At 41.5% G+C, this 21,261-nt stretch overlaps 1 protein-coding gene across 1 annotated transcript in view; it reads right to left on the bottom strand.

Annotated features, from left to right (window-relative positions):
• Window positions 1-6,988: 6,988 nt before the first annotated feature.
• DNAI3 (dynein axonemal intermediate chain 3) overlaps window positions 6,989-21,261 on the bottom strand; it is a 75,928-nt gene continuing 61,655 nt past the window's right edge. The window contains exons 19-23 of the mRNA XM_011225218.3: window positions 18,672-18,802; window positions 16,674-16,878; window positions 15,111-15,202; window positions 8,547-8,669; window positions 6,989-7,288 (exon numbers count right to left, since the gene is read on the bottom strand). Coding sequence (XP_011223520.1) covers window positions 7,148-7,288; window positions 8,547-8,669; window positions 15,111-15,202; window positions 16,674-16,878; window positions 18,672-18,802 — 692 coding nt within the window. The 3' untranslated portion in view covers window positions 6,989-7,147. The remainder of the gene's footprint in view (window positions 7,289-8,546; window positions 8,670-15,110; window positions 15,203-16,673; window positions 16,879-18,671; window positions 18,803-21,261) is intronic.

Raw genomic sequence — 21,261 nt, 5'->3', positions numbered from 1 at the left:
TTTTTTTTTTTTAAGATTTTGTTTATTTATTTGAGAGAGAGCGAGCGAACAAGAATAGGGTGGGAGGGGCAGAGGGAGAAGCAGGCTCGCCCCTGAGCAGGGAGCCTAATCTGGGGCTCAACCTGGGCTCAAGGCCAGAGAGGGGGTGGCTTGAAGCGGGCTGGATGCTGGGTGGGACTCTTCCATGCGGGGTTTGATTTGCGGCTCAATGCGGGCGCTCCATCCCAGGACCCTGAGATCATGACCTGAGTCAAAGGCAGATGCTTAACCAGCTGAGCCACCAGGCGCCTCTCTCAAACAAATCCTTATGAGCGCTGTTCGTTTCCCGTAGGAGAACTACATATGAATCATTTTTTAAATATATGCAGGTACTCTTGTACTGCATTAGATATTAATTCATTTTAGGGCATTTTAAAAATTCTTGGTAGGTTTTTACCCATGAAAAGGGAATAGCATTTTCTAGGAAGCAGAGGTGAGATAGAGCATAGGATCTGCAGAAAACAGCATGGACTGCAACATCTGGAGGGGAGGCAGGGAAGCCAAAGCTGTAAAAAATGGGCTCAAAAAGCAAGCAGGGCTGTGTCATTAGCAGGTAAAGAACTTAGACCCTATCCTGAGGGCAACAAGGACCCTTGAAAGGTTTTAAGGAGGGAAGGGATGGGGTTCAGATTTGATTTTTAAATGACCACTTTGGCCTCAATGTTGGGTATTAAAATCATGGGATTTGGAGTAGTATGCCAATCCCAATTCACCCACTTACTGAATAAGCTAGGATTTGCTTGGAATATAGTGTCCTCTTTTCAACATGTGGATAGAGGTATTTTCTAATATAAGAAAGTTGGTTTTCTTTTGGTATCTTCAGCTATAGATTTAAATTTTTTCTACTATCTTATTAAACGTGCACAGATTTAAGTCCAATTCCTGATTTCCAACTAAGTTGTGTTCATGTGTTCTAATGAGACTGAGTATTCTCGAATCCACCCAAATTCATCAGGATGGGCAAGGCTAGGAAGTGGTGACAAATAAACACTGATGTATCCGTGGTTTAATGCAATAAAGGTTTATTTCCTGCCTGTCTGAAAGTCTGAAACAGGTTGAGAAACTTTATTTTATAAACATGTCATCTGAAACACATAGCAGTTGGAGGATTTCACAAGATGAGTTAAAGCCAGGTCCGGAAGTGGCTTCTATCATTTCTACCCACATCCTGTTGGCTAGAATTCAGTCACAGGCTACAGTCTACCTGCCAAAGAGACTGGAAAATGTAGAAATGCGTGTAGATATTTGACAAGCGTTGGGGATTTCTGTCACCTCCCTCCCTACCCAGATTTTCTGATACTCTCAATCAATTGAAATTAAGATCCTCATAATGAACTGAGGCAAAATCTCTTTATTTCAAGTTCTGTCTATAGTGTAAAATTTCTGGGGACTAGATCTCTCTGCATGCATAGCCCCATTACCAGGATGATCCTTACTTAGATTTTGTAAAACGGGGAGTTCATTCTGTTTTCTTGTTAGATTTAGATCCATACAGTCTGGAAACTTCATTAAAAGTGAAAAATCAGTGTCGATTTTAATTGTTAATTTAGCTTGTTTACTAAGATCAAAATACAGCAGAAACTTGCCATATTTAGATTCGATTTAGTGTGGTTTTGTTTTTTTAAGAAAAAATTGTAAAGAGAATTATTCTTCTTAAAAATACAGCTTCAGGCTGGAAGAACTATCTTTAATTGATGGGAAGAATGTGAAAGCTGGTATTTACATCATCTTTCCTTCTCTTTAAGAAAAAGGAATAAAAACAGCCCAGAATGTTACATATACAGGTGACTTAGAGAAATCTTATTTTCTGTCCCTTTAAGTTTGGAACATTGGCATGACTGCAGGGAAACACAACCTAAATTATTTATCATACTCACTGCATATATTTTTAATGTCATATTTGTGAACAAGAGAGCATTTGGAAGTAATTACACTTAATTTTTTTTTTTTAACTATCATTTCCCCCAGTAAACTGTCGAAGTTGGATTCTTGGGTGTTTGGGATTCTACTTTGATGGTGTGCAGTTGTTTTTATATGACCTGTGACCCATAAATAGCTCATCCGCCATGGAAGGAGTGGATTCATCACACAGGGTTTAATTTGCCCTTAGCCGAGGTATTTAATTTCCGCCCTGGGATCCTTGCTCAGTTACATGGTATCTGACCTGGCGATGGCATCCTAGCAACTGGGTGGAAGATGGCCTACCCCAAGCAGCGCTCGGGGGTAGAGGGCACAGGGTAATGTTAATCATTGACAGTGGTGGCCTAGTGAAGCTGTGGAAGTGTACCCAGGCCAACGACCACCATCTACTGGAGTCAGTTGCCTTTTCATCTGAAGTGCACCAGATGATATGGTTATCTGAGGACCTGAAAATAGGCTTAATTATGCAACATTTCTGGTTGGGTAAAAAAGCAGTCTATAAAGCTGAATGATAATTAAATTTAACCTAAATAAATCAAATATTATTAGAATGATTAATTTTCTAGGTAGCCATACCATTTTAAGTTCTTCAAAAAATAAAGCTACTGTTTAAATTTTAAATACTAGTTTCAGGGGCTCCTGGTTAGCACAGTCATTAAGCATCTACCTTCGGCTCAGGGCGTGATCCTGGGGTCCTGGGACTGAGCCCCACATCAGGCTCCTCCGCTGGAGGCCTGCTTCTTCCTCTCTCACTCCGCATGCTTGTGTTCCCTATCTGGCTGTCTCTCTGTCAAATAAATAAATAAAATCTTTAAAAATGAATAAATAAATAATAGGTCCAACATATCTAGTCTCATTAAAATGATCAAGGCTAACATTAAACTAGGTGTGCAGAGCCACTGCTTAAGTCATATTTGAGAATGAGAGACATTCGCCTTATTGTTAATAATAACAAAAAAGTTAAAATCAGAGATTATTACATAGGACAAAGAGGAAATACTATGTTTTCTCTGGGGTGTGTGTGTGTGGGTACCTGAGGCTTAAGCGAGAAAAGGAGTCAGCACTTATTAGCACCCCCGAAGTGCCAGGTATTTTACATACATTACCTTTGGGTGAGGTAGGTATAACCATCATCCTCAATATACAGACGGTGTAACCAAGACCTAAGAGACAGTATAGCTTGCCTAAGGGGATGAAGCTGGGATTCAGACTCGGGTCTGCCTGGATCCCAGAGCCCTCTTTCTTCTCACTACACTGCAAGCCAGATCAAAAGACTGAAGGGCGGAAAAAGAGAACTGAATTGACCCATAGGGCCGTTGGGAAGGAATGGTCAGTGGACAAAGGGCTGGAGCACTGGGAACCGAAAGGAGGCACACCAGTTAACTCCATTTTCATTCGTGCCCAGTATCCCCCCATCTTCCATTATAGGAAGTTAGCTTCTCAGCTGGAGCTTCCCAGTGTGAGTTGAAGAGCCTCAGAGAGAACTCATCCCAGAAAAGGGAGAAGTAGCGCAGCACATTTGCCTGAGCTCCAAAGCCTTGGAGTCCAAGAAAGGTGAGCATTCTGAGTGGTCTGAATCATCCCACCCCAACCTTTACCTTCCCTCTCTCCTTCCATACACACCAGACTTGCACTGCGGTCTAAAGGCCCTTCCTGGCTGCTTCTGCTCTCTCTCCCAATAAATCTCTTGTACATCTCGTCTTGCCTTGGTGTTCGCTTCACGCAGAACCTAAGCTGACACAAAGGCATTTTGTCCCGGCACCTTCTGCCATGTTACAGGCCATTAGGCAGCTCTAGCATGTTGAGAGAAGGGAGCCTTGAGGGACTGATGGTTGTAGGCTTGTTTTTAAATATGTGAGTCAACCTCCATCCCAGGAGCAACAGGACACACCTTGGGGCGCCTTGCAGAAGGATGAGATACCAGATAAGCAGGTGGTGCAAGATGCCATGAAACTTCGGCTGTGCCTCTTTATGTGACCCCACTGGTGGCCATAGGCTGGCGACATGATAAGGAAAGCTATTATAAATACACGATACCAATACCATACTGAACCGATAATAACTGCCATCATAAGCCAGATGAAGTTCTTTGTTTCTATAGCAAGAATATTATAATTGTGTCGTAGTTGTAAATTAGGTAACAGAGAGGCAAAAATTTACTGCTTGCTAAATGCCAGGACTATACTAAGTTCTTTATTTGATAATCAATATCCATTACTCCCTTCTTCTCTGCTAGTAGAACCCTGCTTTTGTTTGAGACAATAATGAGCCAGCCCTGGGTAATGGCTTCTGTCACGCAATCATGATATTCCTGTTCTCCACGGTCCCAGCTTCTGCATTAAGAGGTGTCCACACAATGTAGTTCTGTCCAGGAGACCTAAGCAGAAGTCTGTTGAGGTGGGGATGGAAGACTGAGTTATGAAACTATTTCTCCTAGAAGACTGACTACAGGGGCAAATCCCTCATCCTCTTCAGGTCTTTGTTCAAATGTTGCCTTGCTGGTAACACCTACCGTGAACACCCTGTTTAAAATTGTAGAGCCAGGCACAGTGTAGGCACTCAGAACAGTTGTTTTTTTTTTCCCCCTTTGGGGGAATACACGGAAACAAAATAGGGAAAATTTGCTGGACAGAGTGCAGAATAGCAAGCACAAATGTCCTGGGACAGGAACGTGCCTGGTATGTTTGGCGAATTGGGAGGAGAGAGAGATGAGACCAGGGTGACAATGACAGCCTGATCACATGAGGGCTTGCTGGTCCCAGTAAAGCCTTTGGCTCATACTCTGAGTGAGCTGGGAAGCCAAGGAGGAGCTCTGAGAAGGATAGCCTCTGCCTTCCATTTAAAAGCATTGTCTGGGGGCACCTGGGTGGCTCAGTCGGTTGAGCGCGGGACTCTGGTTTTGGCTCAGGTCATGATCTTAGGGTTGTGAGATTGAACCCTGTGTCAGGCTCTGTGCTCAGCATGGAGTCTGCTTGAGATTTTTCCTCTCCTTCTGCCTCTCCCCCCCTAAATAAAATATTAAAAAAAAATAAAAGTACTATCTGGCTGCTGCTGAGAGAGAGACTGAATGGGGCCAGTGGAAGCAGGGAGAACAGTTAGGAGGCTACTGCAGAAATCCAAGCTGGTGATGGTGGTAGCTTGGACCAAGGCAGTAGCAGTGAGGAAGGAGAGAAGTGATCAGGTTCTGGATGTATTTTGAAGCTGTAGTCAGTAGGATTTGCTCACAGAGAGGGTATAGATTGTGAAAGAAAGAGAAAAATGGTGGATGACATCAAGGTTTTTGACTGAGCAGCTAACTGACAGTAAGGTGATTGGGAGGACTGCAGTGAGAATGGGTTTTAAAGGGAAATCCAGGCGCTCAAATTTTGGATATGTTTAAATTTGAGATGCCTACTATATATCCAAGTGGAGATATTAAGCAATCAAATGGATATACAGCTCTCGATTTTGTGGGAGAAGTTCATGCCAGGGATATATGTGGTATTTAAAACTATGAAACTGGATGTATTTACATAAGACATAAGTGTGGGGAAAGAAAGAAGAGAGAAAACGAGAAGGAAGGAAAGAAAAGGAAAGAAAAAGAAAAGAAAGAAAGGGGAGGGAAGAGAAGGAAGGAAAGGAAAGGAGAGGAAAGGAAAGGAAAGGAAGGAAGGAAAGGAAAGAAGGAAAGTTCATTCAAGTGCAAGGCTGAATCCTGGGACAATCCATTAACGATGCTAACAGGTGTGGGGCGCTGCCGCCTTACACGGAGGTGCTCATTTGCCCCTTGTAAAATGTTGCAAGGTAAATACTCTCACCTGACAGGGTAGTAGGGGAATCTGTTTCACAGGTAAGTCATCTGTCCAAAGGCACACAGATGGTTAAGTGCTAGTATCTACCTGACTTTTGAAGTAAATAACTTTGAGTTTAATGTCCTCCAGCAACTTAACTTACAAACCTTGGCATCATCCTTTGTCTTCGTTCCCCATCCAACCAGTCTTTCATGTTTATTTTCACATTAAGCTTCAGCACAATGTGTGTTAATCTCTTAACTTGAACCACTACTACTGCCTCCTAATAGGATTTCCTGCCTTTGGACTCTCCCGACTCCAGTCCATCCCTTATCTTCCTAAAAATAAAGATGATTGTGTCACCTTCCTGCTTAGCCCTTCTATTAATTCCCCATTTTCTGCAAACTCTAATCCAGCTTCTTTATCTTGGTTTCCCGGACCCTTCACAATCTGGCTCCAAGCTACTTTTCCAGTCTCATCATCTCCTGCTACTCTCCCCGCAACCCCAGCTCCCATGCCAGTCACTTTCCTGTGACATTGAACCTCTGGTTGAGATACATCAAGCTCTTGGGCAACTGTTTCACATGCTTTTTCCTTTCTGTGCCCACATTAGTTAACCGCCCCCCCCAATACAACATTGACTAGAAGACATGTTGGGGGGCACTGTGTTGTTCCACATTGCAGAAGAAAGCTTTCAATTGTTCACCATTGAGTATAATGTTATTGTAGGACTGGTTTAGATATCCCACATCAGAGGAAGGAAGTCCCCTTCTTTTTGTAATTGCCAAAAGTTTGTCGTTTTATCATGAACAGATGTTGAATTTTATCACTTTTTTTTTTTTGGCATCCATTTGGTATCATAAATTCTCCCCTTTAATCATTCATTGATTTATTTTCTACAGTTAAGTTAACCTTGTATTCCCTGGGCAAACTCAACACGATCTTTATATATCATCCTTTCTTTATACATATATTCCTGGATTCGATTTGCTACTACTGTATTCAGCACATAGCCCTACAATCTGTGCGGGGCTCAGGGGGCGGGGAGCACTGTTTGGAGGGGCAACCAAAAGCAACCTGATAATTAGGAACAAAGTTTGATTTCCACTCCTCTCTGGGATTAGGGGCTCTAAATAGACGTCAAAGACTGGGGGTGAAGAGATTACTATAGGAAAATGAAAATTCCGTTATAGATAACCTTCATATTCAGTACAAAGTTCAGTACTCATTCAATCCAAAAATCAAAACAGATCTTATTGTTATAAATCAAATTTTAATAGCAGTGAAATAAAAGGCTAATATTTATAAATAAACCCATTTTAGTGTTCAGTTTGCTAGTTCACCTTACATAAAAAATGATGAATAAAAAGAAAAGAAAGTCCTACAAAGTTCCCAGAATACCCCTGCAGAAAGCTTTTCTATAAGTCCACGAATGATATTGTCTCTTTCACTTTGATGAAGCCAAGGTTGACGAGGGTGTTCTTTTCCAGTTCTAAGTAACTCTCATAGTCCAATTTCAATTCGGCCTCCAGCTGTTCCTTTGACTTCTGATACGTTTTCTAGGGGGAAAAGCCAAATCATCCCAATAAAGCACTGACAGCTGGAAATACCAAAGAAAAGGAAATGGCTGTTTTTGAGCAGTTGGCCTAGCCACTGCCCTCTGGGAGGGTTTTGCGGGAGGGCAGAGGGCAGGAGGGCATCTCTGGCGCAGTGGGGGAGAGCGTTAGTAGACTTCCAGTAAATGGGAACCGGTATACAGACAGATGGATAGGAACTTCACTACGATATACTACATGGGAACTGTAAAATTTGAGATGAGAATTTGGTAGAGGGTACACCTTTTTACCAGAAAGGAACCTCAAGCTCTGAAGCCCCTCACCTTCCTGTTTCCCAGCCTCTGTTTGATGTGAACTCTGTCACTGTTGGTCTTCCCTTGCCCACTGGGATTGGAGCCTTTGGATATTCTGTGAATTCAGTTCTTCTCTCTCTCTCAGCAGAGGTCCTCTCAGTCCATGTTTCTACTTCTCTCTTGCGCATTCCCTACCTAAGCCTTTTGTCACCAGCAATTTCACCACTGATCCCATTTATAGATTCCTTATAGGCAAATATATTACCTCCTTCAACACAATTATTCATGTGGGGTAGTGCATGGGGCACCTTGCTGGCTCAGTCCACAGAGCATCCGACTCCTGATCTCAGAGAAGTGAGTTTGAACTCCATGTTAGGTGTAGAGATTACTTAAAAAAATTTTTTTTGTTTTTGTATTTTTAAAAGAAAACAGGTAGTGCAAAAAGAGTGGAACATAGAATCAAGACACATGGGCTAAAATGCCAACTCCACCCATCACTACTAGCTACGAGATCTGGAGCAAGGCTCATGTCGCTGGTGACCTTCTGTCCTTGTCTTTAAAATGGGAATACTGATAACTACATTTTAGGGTTAGGCTTTCAGTTCAGTAACCTGTTTTGAGGTATTATTCACCAGAAGTTAAAATCCTGTGTAATGAAAGATTCTAAATTTTGAATTGTTGTATCTATGAATGATATTCAGATGCCTTTGTATCTAAAGAACTTTGAAATTATGGAAAACTTCAGAAAGTTAAGTTGGATAGAATCTAGGTAGCTGTCCAGTTGATAGTTGTCACTCATGGTAAGCTAGGAAATGCGAGAAATACCCTCCCTCTTGACTGCCATGAGAAAAAGAGAAGAATGTGAAAAGGCATAATTTTCCTATTGAAAGTGTGGAATAAGCCAAATATACATATTTCCACTGGGGTTAGAGGAAGGCCACGGCTTTTGTTTCTGAAATTTCACTTACAACTTTTTTCTTCTCAAGTTCCAGCTCCATTTCCTTCTTTTCTTGTTCACGAATTTTCTTGCGTTGCTCTACATATTCCAGATGCTTGACTTCTCTTTCAAAGTAGTAGTTTATGCTTGATACCTGGTAGAAGCACAGGCCCATGAGAGGGGCACCCACTTGGAAGCCCCCATTTTCTTCACAAGGCTCTAGAAGAATTCCTGCTGTTTGTAATTCATTAGCTGGCTTACCTGCTTTGGGATACCTCCCACAGGCCCACTACCAGAGGAGCGAGGCTCCACGTGGGGGCTCCTGTGCTAAGGTCCAGGGCCCTGCAAATTGGAGGATTCCATGAGGGGAGTGGGGTTGGAAGGAGAGAGCAGCAAAAAATTATAATTTTATAAAAGAAATACTCAAGGATGGCTTTTTTCCCTTTTCTTACTTCTCAATGCTAAGCCTGAGGAAAGTATCATATCATCAACCAAATTTGGAAAACCCAGAGGAGGAGATCAGTGTAAACCCTAAAGGGACAGGAAGGGGAGCTGAGTTCCCCGGAGGCTTGGTGTGTGCACAGAAGTACAGAGACAGTGAATTCAGCAGAGACCTTAGGCAAAGTGGTCAGAGGATGGAAAGCTTTCTGCTTGCCAGTAAGGAGGCGGGTGTTGGGATTTGTGGTGGATTGCAATCTGTATATTTAATGTTGATTGCATAGTATTTACATATTTCTATTCATTGCTTTTCTTTTTATCACCTCATTATTCACATTGAAACCTGTGGGTGGTGCCTATGGAGGGGCAGAATATTGCCCCCTCAGCCGTGCTACCTACAGTACACCAAGTTGGGGGAAGATGGGGTGGAGGTGGGCGATGGAGAGGTGTATCAGAATGTCCACTGGGCCTCTGGGAAGGGCATCACTGAAATAGGAGTTCCATGCTTTGGTTACAACCTGAAAATAACAATTTTGAATCCCCAAATCAATTCTTTTCTGAATCTGGGGTTCATTTATTTGCCCTCTCTCTCATCACATTTGTTCTTCTGTGGTTTCAATTTATTTAACTCATACAACAGAAATACATCCCTTATTTGGGATTGTATGATTCTTTTGTTTTCTTAAAGTGCAAAAATGCTGTCATTTCTGAACACATTTTAAAACATGCCTCAGCAATATTTGATCACAGAAATTCTCAGAGCCAAGGAGGGAGTTAAGATGGCAGAGGAGTAGGGGACCCCTTTTTCAGCCAGTCCCCTGAGTCGAGCTGGATAGGTACCAGACCAGCCTGATCATCCGAAATCAGCCTGAGACGCAGGAATATACATCTGGATCTCTACAAATGAACATCTCCAGCGCTGAGTATCGAGGTACGAAATGGGGAGCCATGAAACCGCGCACAGATATCGGAAGATAAAAGGAAGGGGGAGGGAGCCGCCGCGTTCGGGCGCCGGGAAGCGGTAGCCACCTACACGGGGGAGCGGGCGGACTCGCAGACCGGCACCTGTGAGAAAACAGACTGGGACCGTGAGCGGGGAGCGCACCACCAGACATCTCATGGAACTCCAGTGCACTCACTGGATCCAGACTGAGACCAGGAGCTCTGGGAGCGCGGGGCGGCTGGCGGCTGGCAGTGTCAGAAACACAAAGGACAGAGACATGCCGGCCCTGGAAGTGACAGCTGGGACGCCGGGTGTGGGGCGCACATCCTGGGATGCTGCAGGGTTGAGCAGCACCAACAAAAACAGAGTTAAAGTGGCCAGAACACCAGTGGAGAACGGTCCACGATCCGTCTGTTCTGAGACAGAGGCTGAGATTCGGCCACTGCTGCTGTGACTCTCAGAAGAGGCATAGCAAACCGCCAGGGAAAGCTGCCAGAGAACAAAAGCCCAGAAATACCGGCTCACAGCGTGCCCATCCCCATCCCCCTCGCACAGGACATGGAGACTCTACCCAAACAGGGTTTCCTGAGTATCGGCGCGGCAGGCCCCTCCACCAGAAGGCAGGCTGAAAAATCAAGAAGCCCACATCCTGGGGCGCCTGGGGGGGTGCAGTCATTAAGCGCCTGTCTTCTGCTCAGGGCATGATCCCAGTGTTTCAGAAAGGAGTCCCTCATCGGGCTCCTCCGCTGGGAGCCTGCTTCTTCCTCTCCCACTCCCCTACTTGTGTTCCCTCTCTCGCTGGTTGTCTCTCTGCCACATAAATAAATAAAATCTTTAAAGAAGAAGCCCACATCCCTAAGATCCCTATAAAACAAAGGTGCATGGCCTGGGTCCCAGTCAATAATTTGGGCTCTGGACAACCCCGCAATCTCTCCTCATCAGAATGACAAGAAGGAGAAGTCCCCCCCAGCAAAGAAAAGACAATGAGTCTATGGCCTCTGCCACAGAACTAATGGATATGGATGTAACCAAATTATCAGAAATGGAATTCAGAGTAACAATGGTCAAGATGATGTGTAGACTTGAAAAAAGTATTACCGAAAATGTTAATGAGAATATAGAATCTCTAAGGGCGGAAATGAGAGTGAATCTGGAAGAAATTAAAAATTCTATGAGCCAAATGCAGTCAAAACTAGAGGCTCTGACGGCCAGGGTCACGGAGGTAGAGGAACGTATTAGCGAATTGGAGGATGGGTTAGTAGAAGAAAAAACGAAAATAGAAGCGAACTTAAAAAAATCCACGCCCACGAATGTAGGTTACAGGAGATTACTGACTCAGTGAAACGATCCAATGTCAGAAACATTGGCATCCCCAAGGGGGTGGAGAAAAACAGAGGTCTAGAAGAGGTATTTGAACAAATTGTAGCTGAAAACTTCCCTAATCTAGCGAGGGAAAGAAACATTCGTGTCCAAGAGGCAGAGAGGACCCCTCCCAAGCTCAACCACGACAAACCTACGCCATGTCGCATCATAGTGCAATTCGCAAATATTAGATCCAAGGATACAGTATTGAAAGCAGCCAGGGCAAAGAAATTTCTCACGTACCAAGGCAAAGGTATCAGAATTACGTCAGACCTGTCTACANAATACTCATTCTATTCAAATGCCCATGGAACATTCTCAAGAATAGATCATGCTCTGGGACACAAAACAGGTCTCAGCCAATACCAAAAGATTGAAATTATCCCCTGCATATTCTCAGACCACAACGCTCTGAAATTGGAACTCAACCACAAGGAAAAACCTGGAAGAAACTCAAACACTTGGAGGCTAAGAACCATCCTGCTCAAGAATGACTCGATAAACCAGGAAATCAAAAAACAAATTAAACAATTTATGGAGACCAACGAGAATGAATACACAACGGTCCAAAACCTATGGGATACTGCAAAGGCAGTCCTAAGGGGGAAATACATAGCCATCCAAGCCTCACTCAAAAGAATAGAAAAATCTAAAATGCAGTTTCTATATTCTCACCTCAAGAAACTGGAACAGCAACAGAGGGACAGGCCTAACCCACTGACAAGGAAGGAGTTGACCAAGATTAGAGCAGAAATCAATGAATTAGAGACCAGAACCACAGTAGAGCAGATCAACAGGACTAGAAGCTGGTTCTTTGAGAGAATCCATAAAATTGATAGACCACTGGCAAAACTTGTCCAAAAACAAAGAGAAAGGACTGAGATTATTAAAATTATGACTGAAAAGGGAGAGGTCACGACCAGCACCATTGAAATTGCAAGGATTATTAGAAACTTTTATCAACAGCTATATGCCAAAAAACTAAACAATCTGGAAGAGATGGAGGCCTTCCTGGAAACCTATAAACTACCAAGACTGAAACAGGAAGAAATAGATTTCTTAAATAGGCCAATTAACTATGAAGAAATTGAGTCAGTGATAAACAACCTTCCAAATAATAAAACTCCAGGCCCAGACGGTTTTCCTGGGGAATTCTACCAAACATTCAAAGAAGAAATAATACCTATTCTCCTAAAGCTATTTCAAAAAATAGAAACAGAAGGAAAGCTACCAAACTCATTCTATGAGGCTAATATTACCTTGATCCCCAAACCAGGCAAAGACCCCCTCAAAAAGGAGAATTACAGACCGATTTCTCTAATGAATATGGATGCCAAAATCCTCAACAAGATCCTTGCTAATAGAATCCAACAGTACATTAAAAGGATTATCCATCATGACCAAGTGGGATTCATACCTGGGATGCAAGCATGGTTCAACACTCGCAAATCAATCAATGTGATACATCATATCAACAAGAAAAGACTCAAGAACCATATGATCCTCTCAATTGATGCAGAAAAAGCATTTGACAAAATACAGCATCCTTTCCTGATTAAAACCCTTCAGAGTGTAGGAATAGAGGGTACATTTCTCAATCTCATAAAAGCCATCTATGAAAAGCCTACTGCAAGCATTATTCTCAATGGGGAAAAGCTGGAAGCCTTTCCCTTAAGATCAGGAACACGACAAGGATGCCCACTCTCGCCACTATTATTCAACATAGTACTAGAAGTCCTTGCAACAGCAATCAGAAGACAAAAAGGGATCAAAGGTATCCAAATCGGCAAAGAAGAAGTCAAACTGTCTCTCTTTGCAGATGACATGATACTCTATATGGAAAACCCAAAGGAATCCACTCCCAAACTATTAGAAGTTATAGAACAATTCAGTAAGGTGGCAGGATACAAAATCAATGCCCAGAAATCAGTTGCATTTCTATACACGAATAACGAGACTGAAGAAAGAGAAATTAGGGAATCCATCCCATTTACAATAACACCAAAAACCATGCGTTACCTTGGAATTAACTTAACCAGAGACGTAAAGGACCTATATGCTAGAAACTATAGATCACTTTTGAAAGATATTGAGGAAGACATAAAAAGATGGAAAAATATTCCATGCTCATGGATTGGAAGAATTAACATAGTTAAAATGTCCATACTACCCAGAGCAATCTACACTTTCAATGCTATCCCGATCAAAATACCGAGGACATTTTTCAAAGAACTGGAACAAATAGTCCTTAAATTTGTATGGAACCAGAAAAGGCCCCGAATCTCCAAGGAACTGTTGAAAAGGAAAAACAAAGCTGGGGGCATCACAATGCCGGATTTCGAGCTGTACTACAAAGCTGTGATCACAAAGACAGCATGGTACTGGCACAAAAACAGACACATCGACCAATGGAACAGAATAGAGAACCCAGAAATGGACCCTCGGCTCTTTGGGCAACTAATCTTTGATAAAGCAGGAAAAAACATCCGGTGGAAAAAAGACAGTCTCTTCAATAAATGGTGCTGGGAAAATTGGACAGCTACATGCAAAAGAATGAAACTTGACCACTCTCTCACACCATACACAAAAATAAACTCCAAATGGATGAAAGACCTCAATGTGAGACAGGAATCCATCAAAATTCTAGAGGAGAACATAGGCAACAACTTCTATGACATCGGCCAGAGCAACCTTTTTCACGACACATCTCCAAAGGCAAGAGAAATAAAAGATAAAATGAACTTATGGGACTTTATCAGGATAAAGAGCTTCTGCACAGCCAAGGAAACAGTCAAAAAAACTAAGAGACAGCCCACGGAATGGGAGAATATATTTGCAAAGGACACCACAGATAAAGGACTGGTATCCAAGATCTACAAAGAACTTCTCAAACTCAATACACGAGAAACAAATAAACAAATCATAAAATGGGCAGAAGATATGAACAGACACTTTTCCAATGAAGACATACAAATGGCTAACAGACACATGAAAAAATGTTCAAAATCATTAGCCATCAGGGAAATTCAAATCAAAACCACACTGAGATACCACCTTACGCCAGTTAGAATGGCAAAGATAGACAAGGCAAGAAACAACAATTGTTGGAGAGGATGTGGAGAAAGGGGATCCCTCCTACATTGTTGGTGGGAATGCAAGTTGGTACAGCCACTCTGGAAAACAGTGTGGAGGTCCCTTAAAAAGTTAAAAATTGAACTACCCTATGACCCAGCCATTGCACTACTGGGTGTTTACCCCAAAGATACAGACGTAGTAAAGAGAAGGGCCATATGCACCCCAATGTTCATAGCTGCATTGTCCACAATAGCCAAATCATGGAAGGAGCCGAGATGCCCTTCAACAGATGACTGGATTAAGAAGCTGTGGTCCATATATACAATGGAATATTACTCAGCTATCAGAAAGAACGAATTCTCAACATTTGCTGCAACATGGACGGCACTGGAGGAGATAATGCTAAGTGAAATAAGTCAAGCAGAGAAAGACAATTATCATATGATTTCTTCTCATCTATGGAACATAAGAACTAGGAGGATCGGTAGGGGAAGAAAGGGATAAAGAAAGGGGGGGTAATCAGAAGGGAGAATCAAACATGAGAGACTACGGACTATGAGAAACAAACTGAGGGCCTCAGAGGGGAGAGGGTGGGGGAATGGGATAGACTGGTGATGGGTAGTAAGGAGGGCACGTATTGCATGGTGCACTGGGTGTTATACGCAACTAATGAATCATCGAACTTTACATTGGAAACCGGGGATGTACTGTATGGTGACTAACATAGTATAATAAAAAAACATTAAAAAAAAATTCTCAGAGCCAAAAGTTACTTACCTCATTGGTGGAAGGGTGACTTAACGTCCAAGGAATTTCCAATATATGCAGTGTTCCATAATAATCAGCTATGGCTATAAATTGCTGCTTAGCTGAAAGATCCAAAAAATGGGGGGGAAGAAACAGAAAGTCATCCTGGAGGTTAAATATGAAATGTGTTTTTGTTTTGTGGTTTCCCAAAAGACCTGCTGTGGTTACGATAATCTTGGCATCTTCATCAGACATTCATGACTGAGGGCGATATTAGCTAATACATAAAAATCATTTTTTCCAGTTGATGAAATGAAAGCCAAGACCCTGAGCCTTTGTTAGCCACCCTGCCCACCTCAAATCTTGTCTTCTTAGTGCTCGTTTAAGGAGGATGGCTCCTAACTGAGGTTGAGCCTCTGTGTGGCTGGGCCACTGGGCAGACTTGAGAAGAAAATGGGGCTAATACAGGGAAAGATTTTCAAAGAAAAATCATGAAGCCAGTTTTCACCAAAGACTCAGTAAGGGCTGAAGAATACCATTATCCAGATGAATTTTAAAGATATAGCCAGAATCAGTTTTTAGTATAAAAACAGATCACTTCTTTTGATCATTAAAAATGGATATAAAACACAAATGTGTTTAAAAGCTTTAATTTTCTACCTTATCTTATGGGTTTTTTTCTTTTTTTCATTTTTAGAAGGTTTGGTTTAAATTGTTAAATCCTAGACTTATAATCCCTGGATGTATACAAAAGCAATGTTTTATAGCAAAGATGGAAAAAAAAAAAAACCCACACGTGGTGACATATAAGGTTAAGCTGTAGCCAGACTGTGACATTCTAGAAATTCGGAAGACTGAATTTCTAAACACAATGTTTCTGAGAGAAAAAAGGATAGAAAGACATTTTTATGCCTGCATATCTCTGGAAACAAAGGGAAACTTCTTTTAAAAGAGGCAAATATACTGGGTTTATGTAGAAAGTAGTGCTTGAGTAAAACAGAGAAATCGGGACAAAGGATATAAATTACTTTTCCAAGGACACATCCTTGAGTTTCTGCTTGCTTTGTTATACATTGTTTTTTTCCCCATAAGTAGTTCAAAAGTTAAAAGTTTAAATAGATAAATGATCATTTGATCTCATGAAAAGAATTGCTTGATATTGTCCAGGGAAAAACCACAAAAATTATAGATTATTGAAAGTTTGTGACATAATGAAAAATTAAAGATACAAGAATTACTGTCTTTGGAAAGAAGCAGCAAAAAGTACCAAAGATTGAGGGATCACCCTATCTCACCTGGAGAAGATGAGAAGGATGCTTTTCATTGTGTGGTTGGTTCAAAATCAGCCTCTGCTTGTCACACTAACCATGCCTCAGAAATAATTGTCGATAGAGAAAATAATGAGAGAAACTCAGGTTGTATCTGAAGTTTGAGTGCAAGAAGGAAGGGAAAGGAAGGGAAGAGAAAGGATGGGATGGGATGGGCAAAACTAGAGAAAACAATATCAGAGACTTTCCAGATGAATGTCAAAATGTTCTTGAGTTACCCCCAAAAAGCAAAGTAACTTAGGTCATTTAATTAAAATTAACACACCAGAGAAGGTCCAGGGTTTGATGTAGGTGATCATAGTTATGCAGATGTTTTGTGACAGGGACGGCTCATGAGTTTTCTCCAGAAGGTCCCAGATGTCGACGTATCCATCTTCTCGGCCAATATAGAAAACTCCAGGCCTTGTCAGGGACCAGTGGCCTGCAGTATACCTTTTTGGTGCACAGGATGACTGAAGGAGGGGTCCAGTCTTTAAACAAATTTTTAAAAGGACACATGAAAACTTTCGTTATTACCTGAGGTGTATTCGTAATGATTTTCTTTAAGCACAACTCAGATGGCTATGATCATGGACCAGCACAATATGCCCACTCTGAAGTCTTAATTCTTCTTCTTGTAGGATTTTATACAATGCCAACTCTTTTCTTTCCTGCGTGTTTTTTTATAACATTTTTTTTCTTATTTTAGTTGCTTTTTAGAAAAGATCAAACCTTCCAGTCGAGCTGGAGATTGGTGGATGTTAGATAAGTAAAGGTTATAAGGAAATTTTGCTAATACCTTTATTTTGCTGTCAGGTGTCTATTTCCCATGGAGCCAACTCTGGCAGCCAGGGAAAAAAGCAAATAAAAATCAATTCCAGCTGTGAGCTGTATCCAATGACTTGTAAATATTGTTTGGAAGGGATTTTAGATCAGCAAAGCATTATAAGATCAGCTTTCCTTTTCTTTACCATGGGGATAATTTGCCCTCTTTGGGAGGTTTGAATAGAGAGAGAACAGATCAGAATGTGTCATGCTCCGCCTGATGAGCAGAGGTACTCATTTATCTACTTACAGCTGCCGAGACTAAACTAAACTGCGGAGCTGTTTCCTACCCTCTGAAACATGCCTAAGAAACTTCCCTGTGGGGAATGAAGACTATCTCACATTCGTGGACTCCTTATCCTGTTCTTGCCCACCTTGCCCAGCTCCTTCCATTTCTGTGGGTAGCCAGGTTCTTGGCCCCCGAATAGTCTATGGACAATCTTGCCTAATTTTCTTTTTCTTTAAGAATGAAACTGCTACTTATTCACTGTAAAAAAAAAAATTGGACATACTGAAGTACATTGGTATAAAGTAGAAGTCCTTTTGTGGGTGGACACTTTAAGTAGTTTCCAATTGTTTCAGTGACAAACTCTATGTAAATTCACAGTATTTGTGTAAGTTAGAGTCCCAGAAGTGAAAGTGTTAGGTCAAAGAATATATATATATATATATATATTCTTTATTGAAGAATATATGTATATTTTTATTCACTTTATTCAAAGAATATATATTCATATAAATGTTATATGTATATATGAATATACACATTACATATTATTTTTTCAAAGAATGTATGTATTACAATTATGAAACAGATATATATTTCAGATTTTGATCATCTTAAATTGCACACCAATGGGAACTGTCATGCTGATATCCCCACACCCTTGCTTCACTGGATTTTATTAGTCTTTCCAGTTTTTGGCAGTTTAGCTTCTATTTGCCTGGAACGAGGCCCTCTCCTAATCCTGACTGCCAGAGTCCTGGCCCTGCCTCACTGCGGTCCATGAATATCTCTGGTCTCTTGGCAATGGACCCCTTAGCTTTCTTACTTCCACTTTCTGAACCTGTAGACATATTCCTGCTGCAGAAGCAAAGGTGACAGACCCAGTGCTTCTCCTTGGACTTCATAGTAACCAGCATCCCATCATATATTTGAAGGGGAGAAAAAAACATAAAGCAAATTAACTGCCCACAATACATATTTTGAAGAAAAGACTGTTGGGTCTTAGAGAGCTAGAGACTTGTAAATTGTTTCCTTCCCTCAGGGAAGAAAGGCAAATGGTTGTGTTTTCAAAAGGTTTACAGTCTGCTGACAAGCTGGAACCCAAGCCATCTGTTCTAATTTCTCTAAAAAGTGTCCCCAAGGCACTGTTATGTCAGAACAGTCTGTTGTTCCCATTGTCTTTCTCTCAACAAAGGACCACACGCTCACTCCTGCATTTCTCAGGCAACTCACCATAACACCTTCTTTCCAGATGGCCACGTTCCATCCCCCAATGGTGAGGATAATGTCCTGGTAAAAAGGTGACCTCTGAACAGTGTGGACAGCTCCATCATGGACAGTATAAAGGCTCACTGGCTTCTTTGCTGTTGGGATGGAAAAAGCCATTTCATCTTTAATAATAATGTTTATATTCCTGCATGAAGAATGGGCAGAATTCCAGTGGATGGATAGGTCATGATTAATGGGATCTGAGCATAGACGACAAGAGGTCAGTTGGGGTAAATGAATCTGTCAAGGGACAGCTCTTCTTTTTTTTATGGAAAGTCCCGGGAATTTCCATCAAGGCCATTTTTCCAGTTCAAAGGAATACTTCATGTTCTTATTCATTCACTCATTAATGGTCAAAAAATATTTGTGGATTTCTTATATGTATCTGTAGGTACTATAGCTGGCTGGGTAAACAATGGTTAATAAATGAACATGATCCTGCCCTCATGGAGCTTACAATCTAATGGGAAAGACAGATACTCAATAAACAATATCCAGTATCCAATAAACAACTCCCAAAGTATATAATAAATGTTAAAAGTGTTATGGTGGAAAAAAATTACAAGAAAGAGTAACAAGATACACCCATAATTCAGACCGAATGGTCAGAAAAGGCTTCTCTGAAGATGCGTCATTTAGTCCTAAATAGCACTTTGGTGTGGGAAGATTTTGATGCGGAGGAGTATTCCAGACAGAAGGAACAATACACACCGAAGTCCTGTGGAGAGAATGCTTAGTGCCTTTATAAATTTGAGGAAGGCAGTAAGACTGAAGTCTGGTAATCCCAGCATGAGACATATGATACAGATGGGGACCAGGAGGGTCCAGGCCACACAGGGCCTTGTAGGAAACGAGTTTAGATTATATTCCCCACATGATGTGTTTCAACAAGTCCTTTAGGCCCAGAAGACAATCTGACTGCTGTGAAGAGAATGAATTAGAGAGAGGTAAAAGAGAAGAGGAGACACCATAGGTGGTAGTTCTGGGAAGAAAGCATGGTAGCTGGATGGAAGGTACAATGGACAAAAGTAGATGATCGAGAAATATTTGCAAGCTGGAACTGGCAAGACTTACAGATGGCGTGAATAGCAGGGTTGAGAATGATAGGTTTCTGGTAGGAGGAGCTGACTCATGGAGTTTCCATTTATTGCAACTGGGAAGACTACGGGGAGGCAGGTCTGGATGTTAAGATCAAGAGTTCTTTTTAGTCTCTGCTCCAGCCTGCATGTCCTCCTTTTCCTCTAGGCTGTCTACCCCACCATTGCTTGGGTCTTCTCTCCCCAAGACCTGGCTGCAGAGCTGGCTGCTCCCTACTCCTTGCTGCCCACACCCACGTCAGGGATGGCCATAAAGATATGTCCTATCTTGTCCAAACCATGATGCCTGGCTACCTTATATCCAAACCATGAACTTACTGTGAATCCCATCATATTGATAGCTGTGTGAAAGCTGGATTTCTTTTCCTCCCCTCTCAGAACCCTCATGGAATATTAAGCAGAAAAAAAATCCCCACCTACTAAACCTTGCAAATAACTCATAAAGTAGAGTTTCAAAGAGATACTTGTCCACCCATATTCATAGCAGCAGTATTTGGAAGCAACCCAAGTGTTTATCAATAGATGAGGGAATAAACAAAATATGATATATACATCCGATGGAATTTTATTCATCCTTTGAAAGGAAGGAAATTCAGACATACGCTCCAACATGGGTGAAACTTGAGGATATGATGTTAAGGGAAAGAAATCCATCACAAAAAGACAAATACTGTATGATTCCACTTACATGAGGTATCTACAGTAGTTACATTCAGAGAGATAAAAAGTAAATAGTGGTTGCCAGATGCTGAGAGTAGAGGGGAACAGGGAGCTAGTGTTTAATGGGTACAGAGTTTCAGTTTTGCAAAATGGAAACAGGACTGGAGATGGGTTGCACGACATGTGAATGTACTTAATAGTACAGGATTATACACTTAAAAATGGTTAAGATGGTACATTTCACATTCATGTATATTTTACCAAATTTAAAAATTTTATAAAAAGTAAAAATAAAAAATTTAAATGTAGCTTTCCTGGATTTTTTTTTTTAAAAAAAGACGAATTTTCCTCCAACTGAAGTCCTATCCAAAAGATAGCATAAGAGACATACTTCTAAGGCCATCTTGAAGCAATCTGGAAGATTCCGTAAGTCAGGAAAGCCCTGGAAACCAGCAGCTTTCTTCTTGTTGCCGCTCTTGTTTCTCAGAGCCTGGTTTTCACCTTCTATAGTGGGGCTTCCTAGACATCACCTCACTCTCGTGAGCAGGGCCATCCACGAGTCTGGAAGCCCTCTGCAGAAGGTAATGATTACCAGCGATAACAAGATCAACTACCACCAAGATTTATACTTTAAAATAACATGTTAAATGTTCTCAGCCCATATCTTTTCCTTCCTTTAGTCCTTTTAGGGACCTCTAGTTCCCTCTAGCAATGGATAGAGCTGTCCTTAAGTTATTAAATGGAGTACCAGAGCCCACAAGCCAGGTTGCTATGAGAAAGTTACAATAAACAAAGAA

This window comes from Ailuropoda melanoleuca, chromosome 2 (assembly GCF_002007445.2).
Source record: "Ailuropoda melanoleuca isolate Jingjing chromosome 2, ASM200744v2, whole genome shotgun sequence".
Classification (NCBI taxonomy): domain Eukaryota; kingdom Metazoa; phylum Chordata; class Mammalia; order Carnivora; family Ursidae; genus Ailuropoda; species Ailuropoda melanoleuca.
This window is presented reverse-complemented; position numbering and strand designations above follow the sequence as displayed.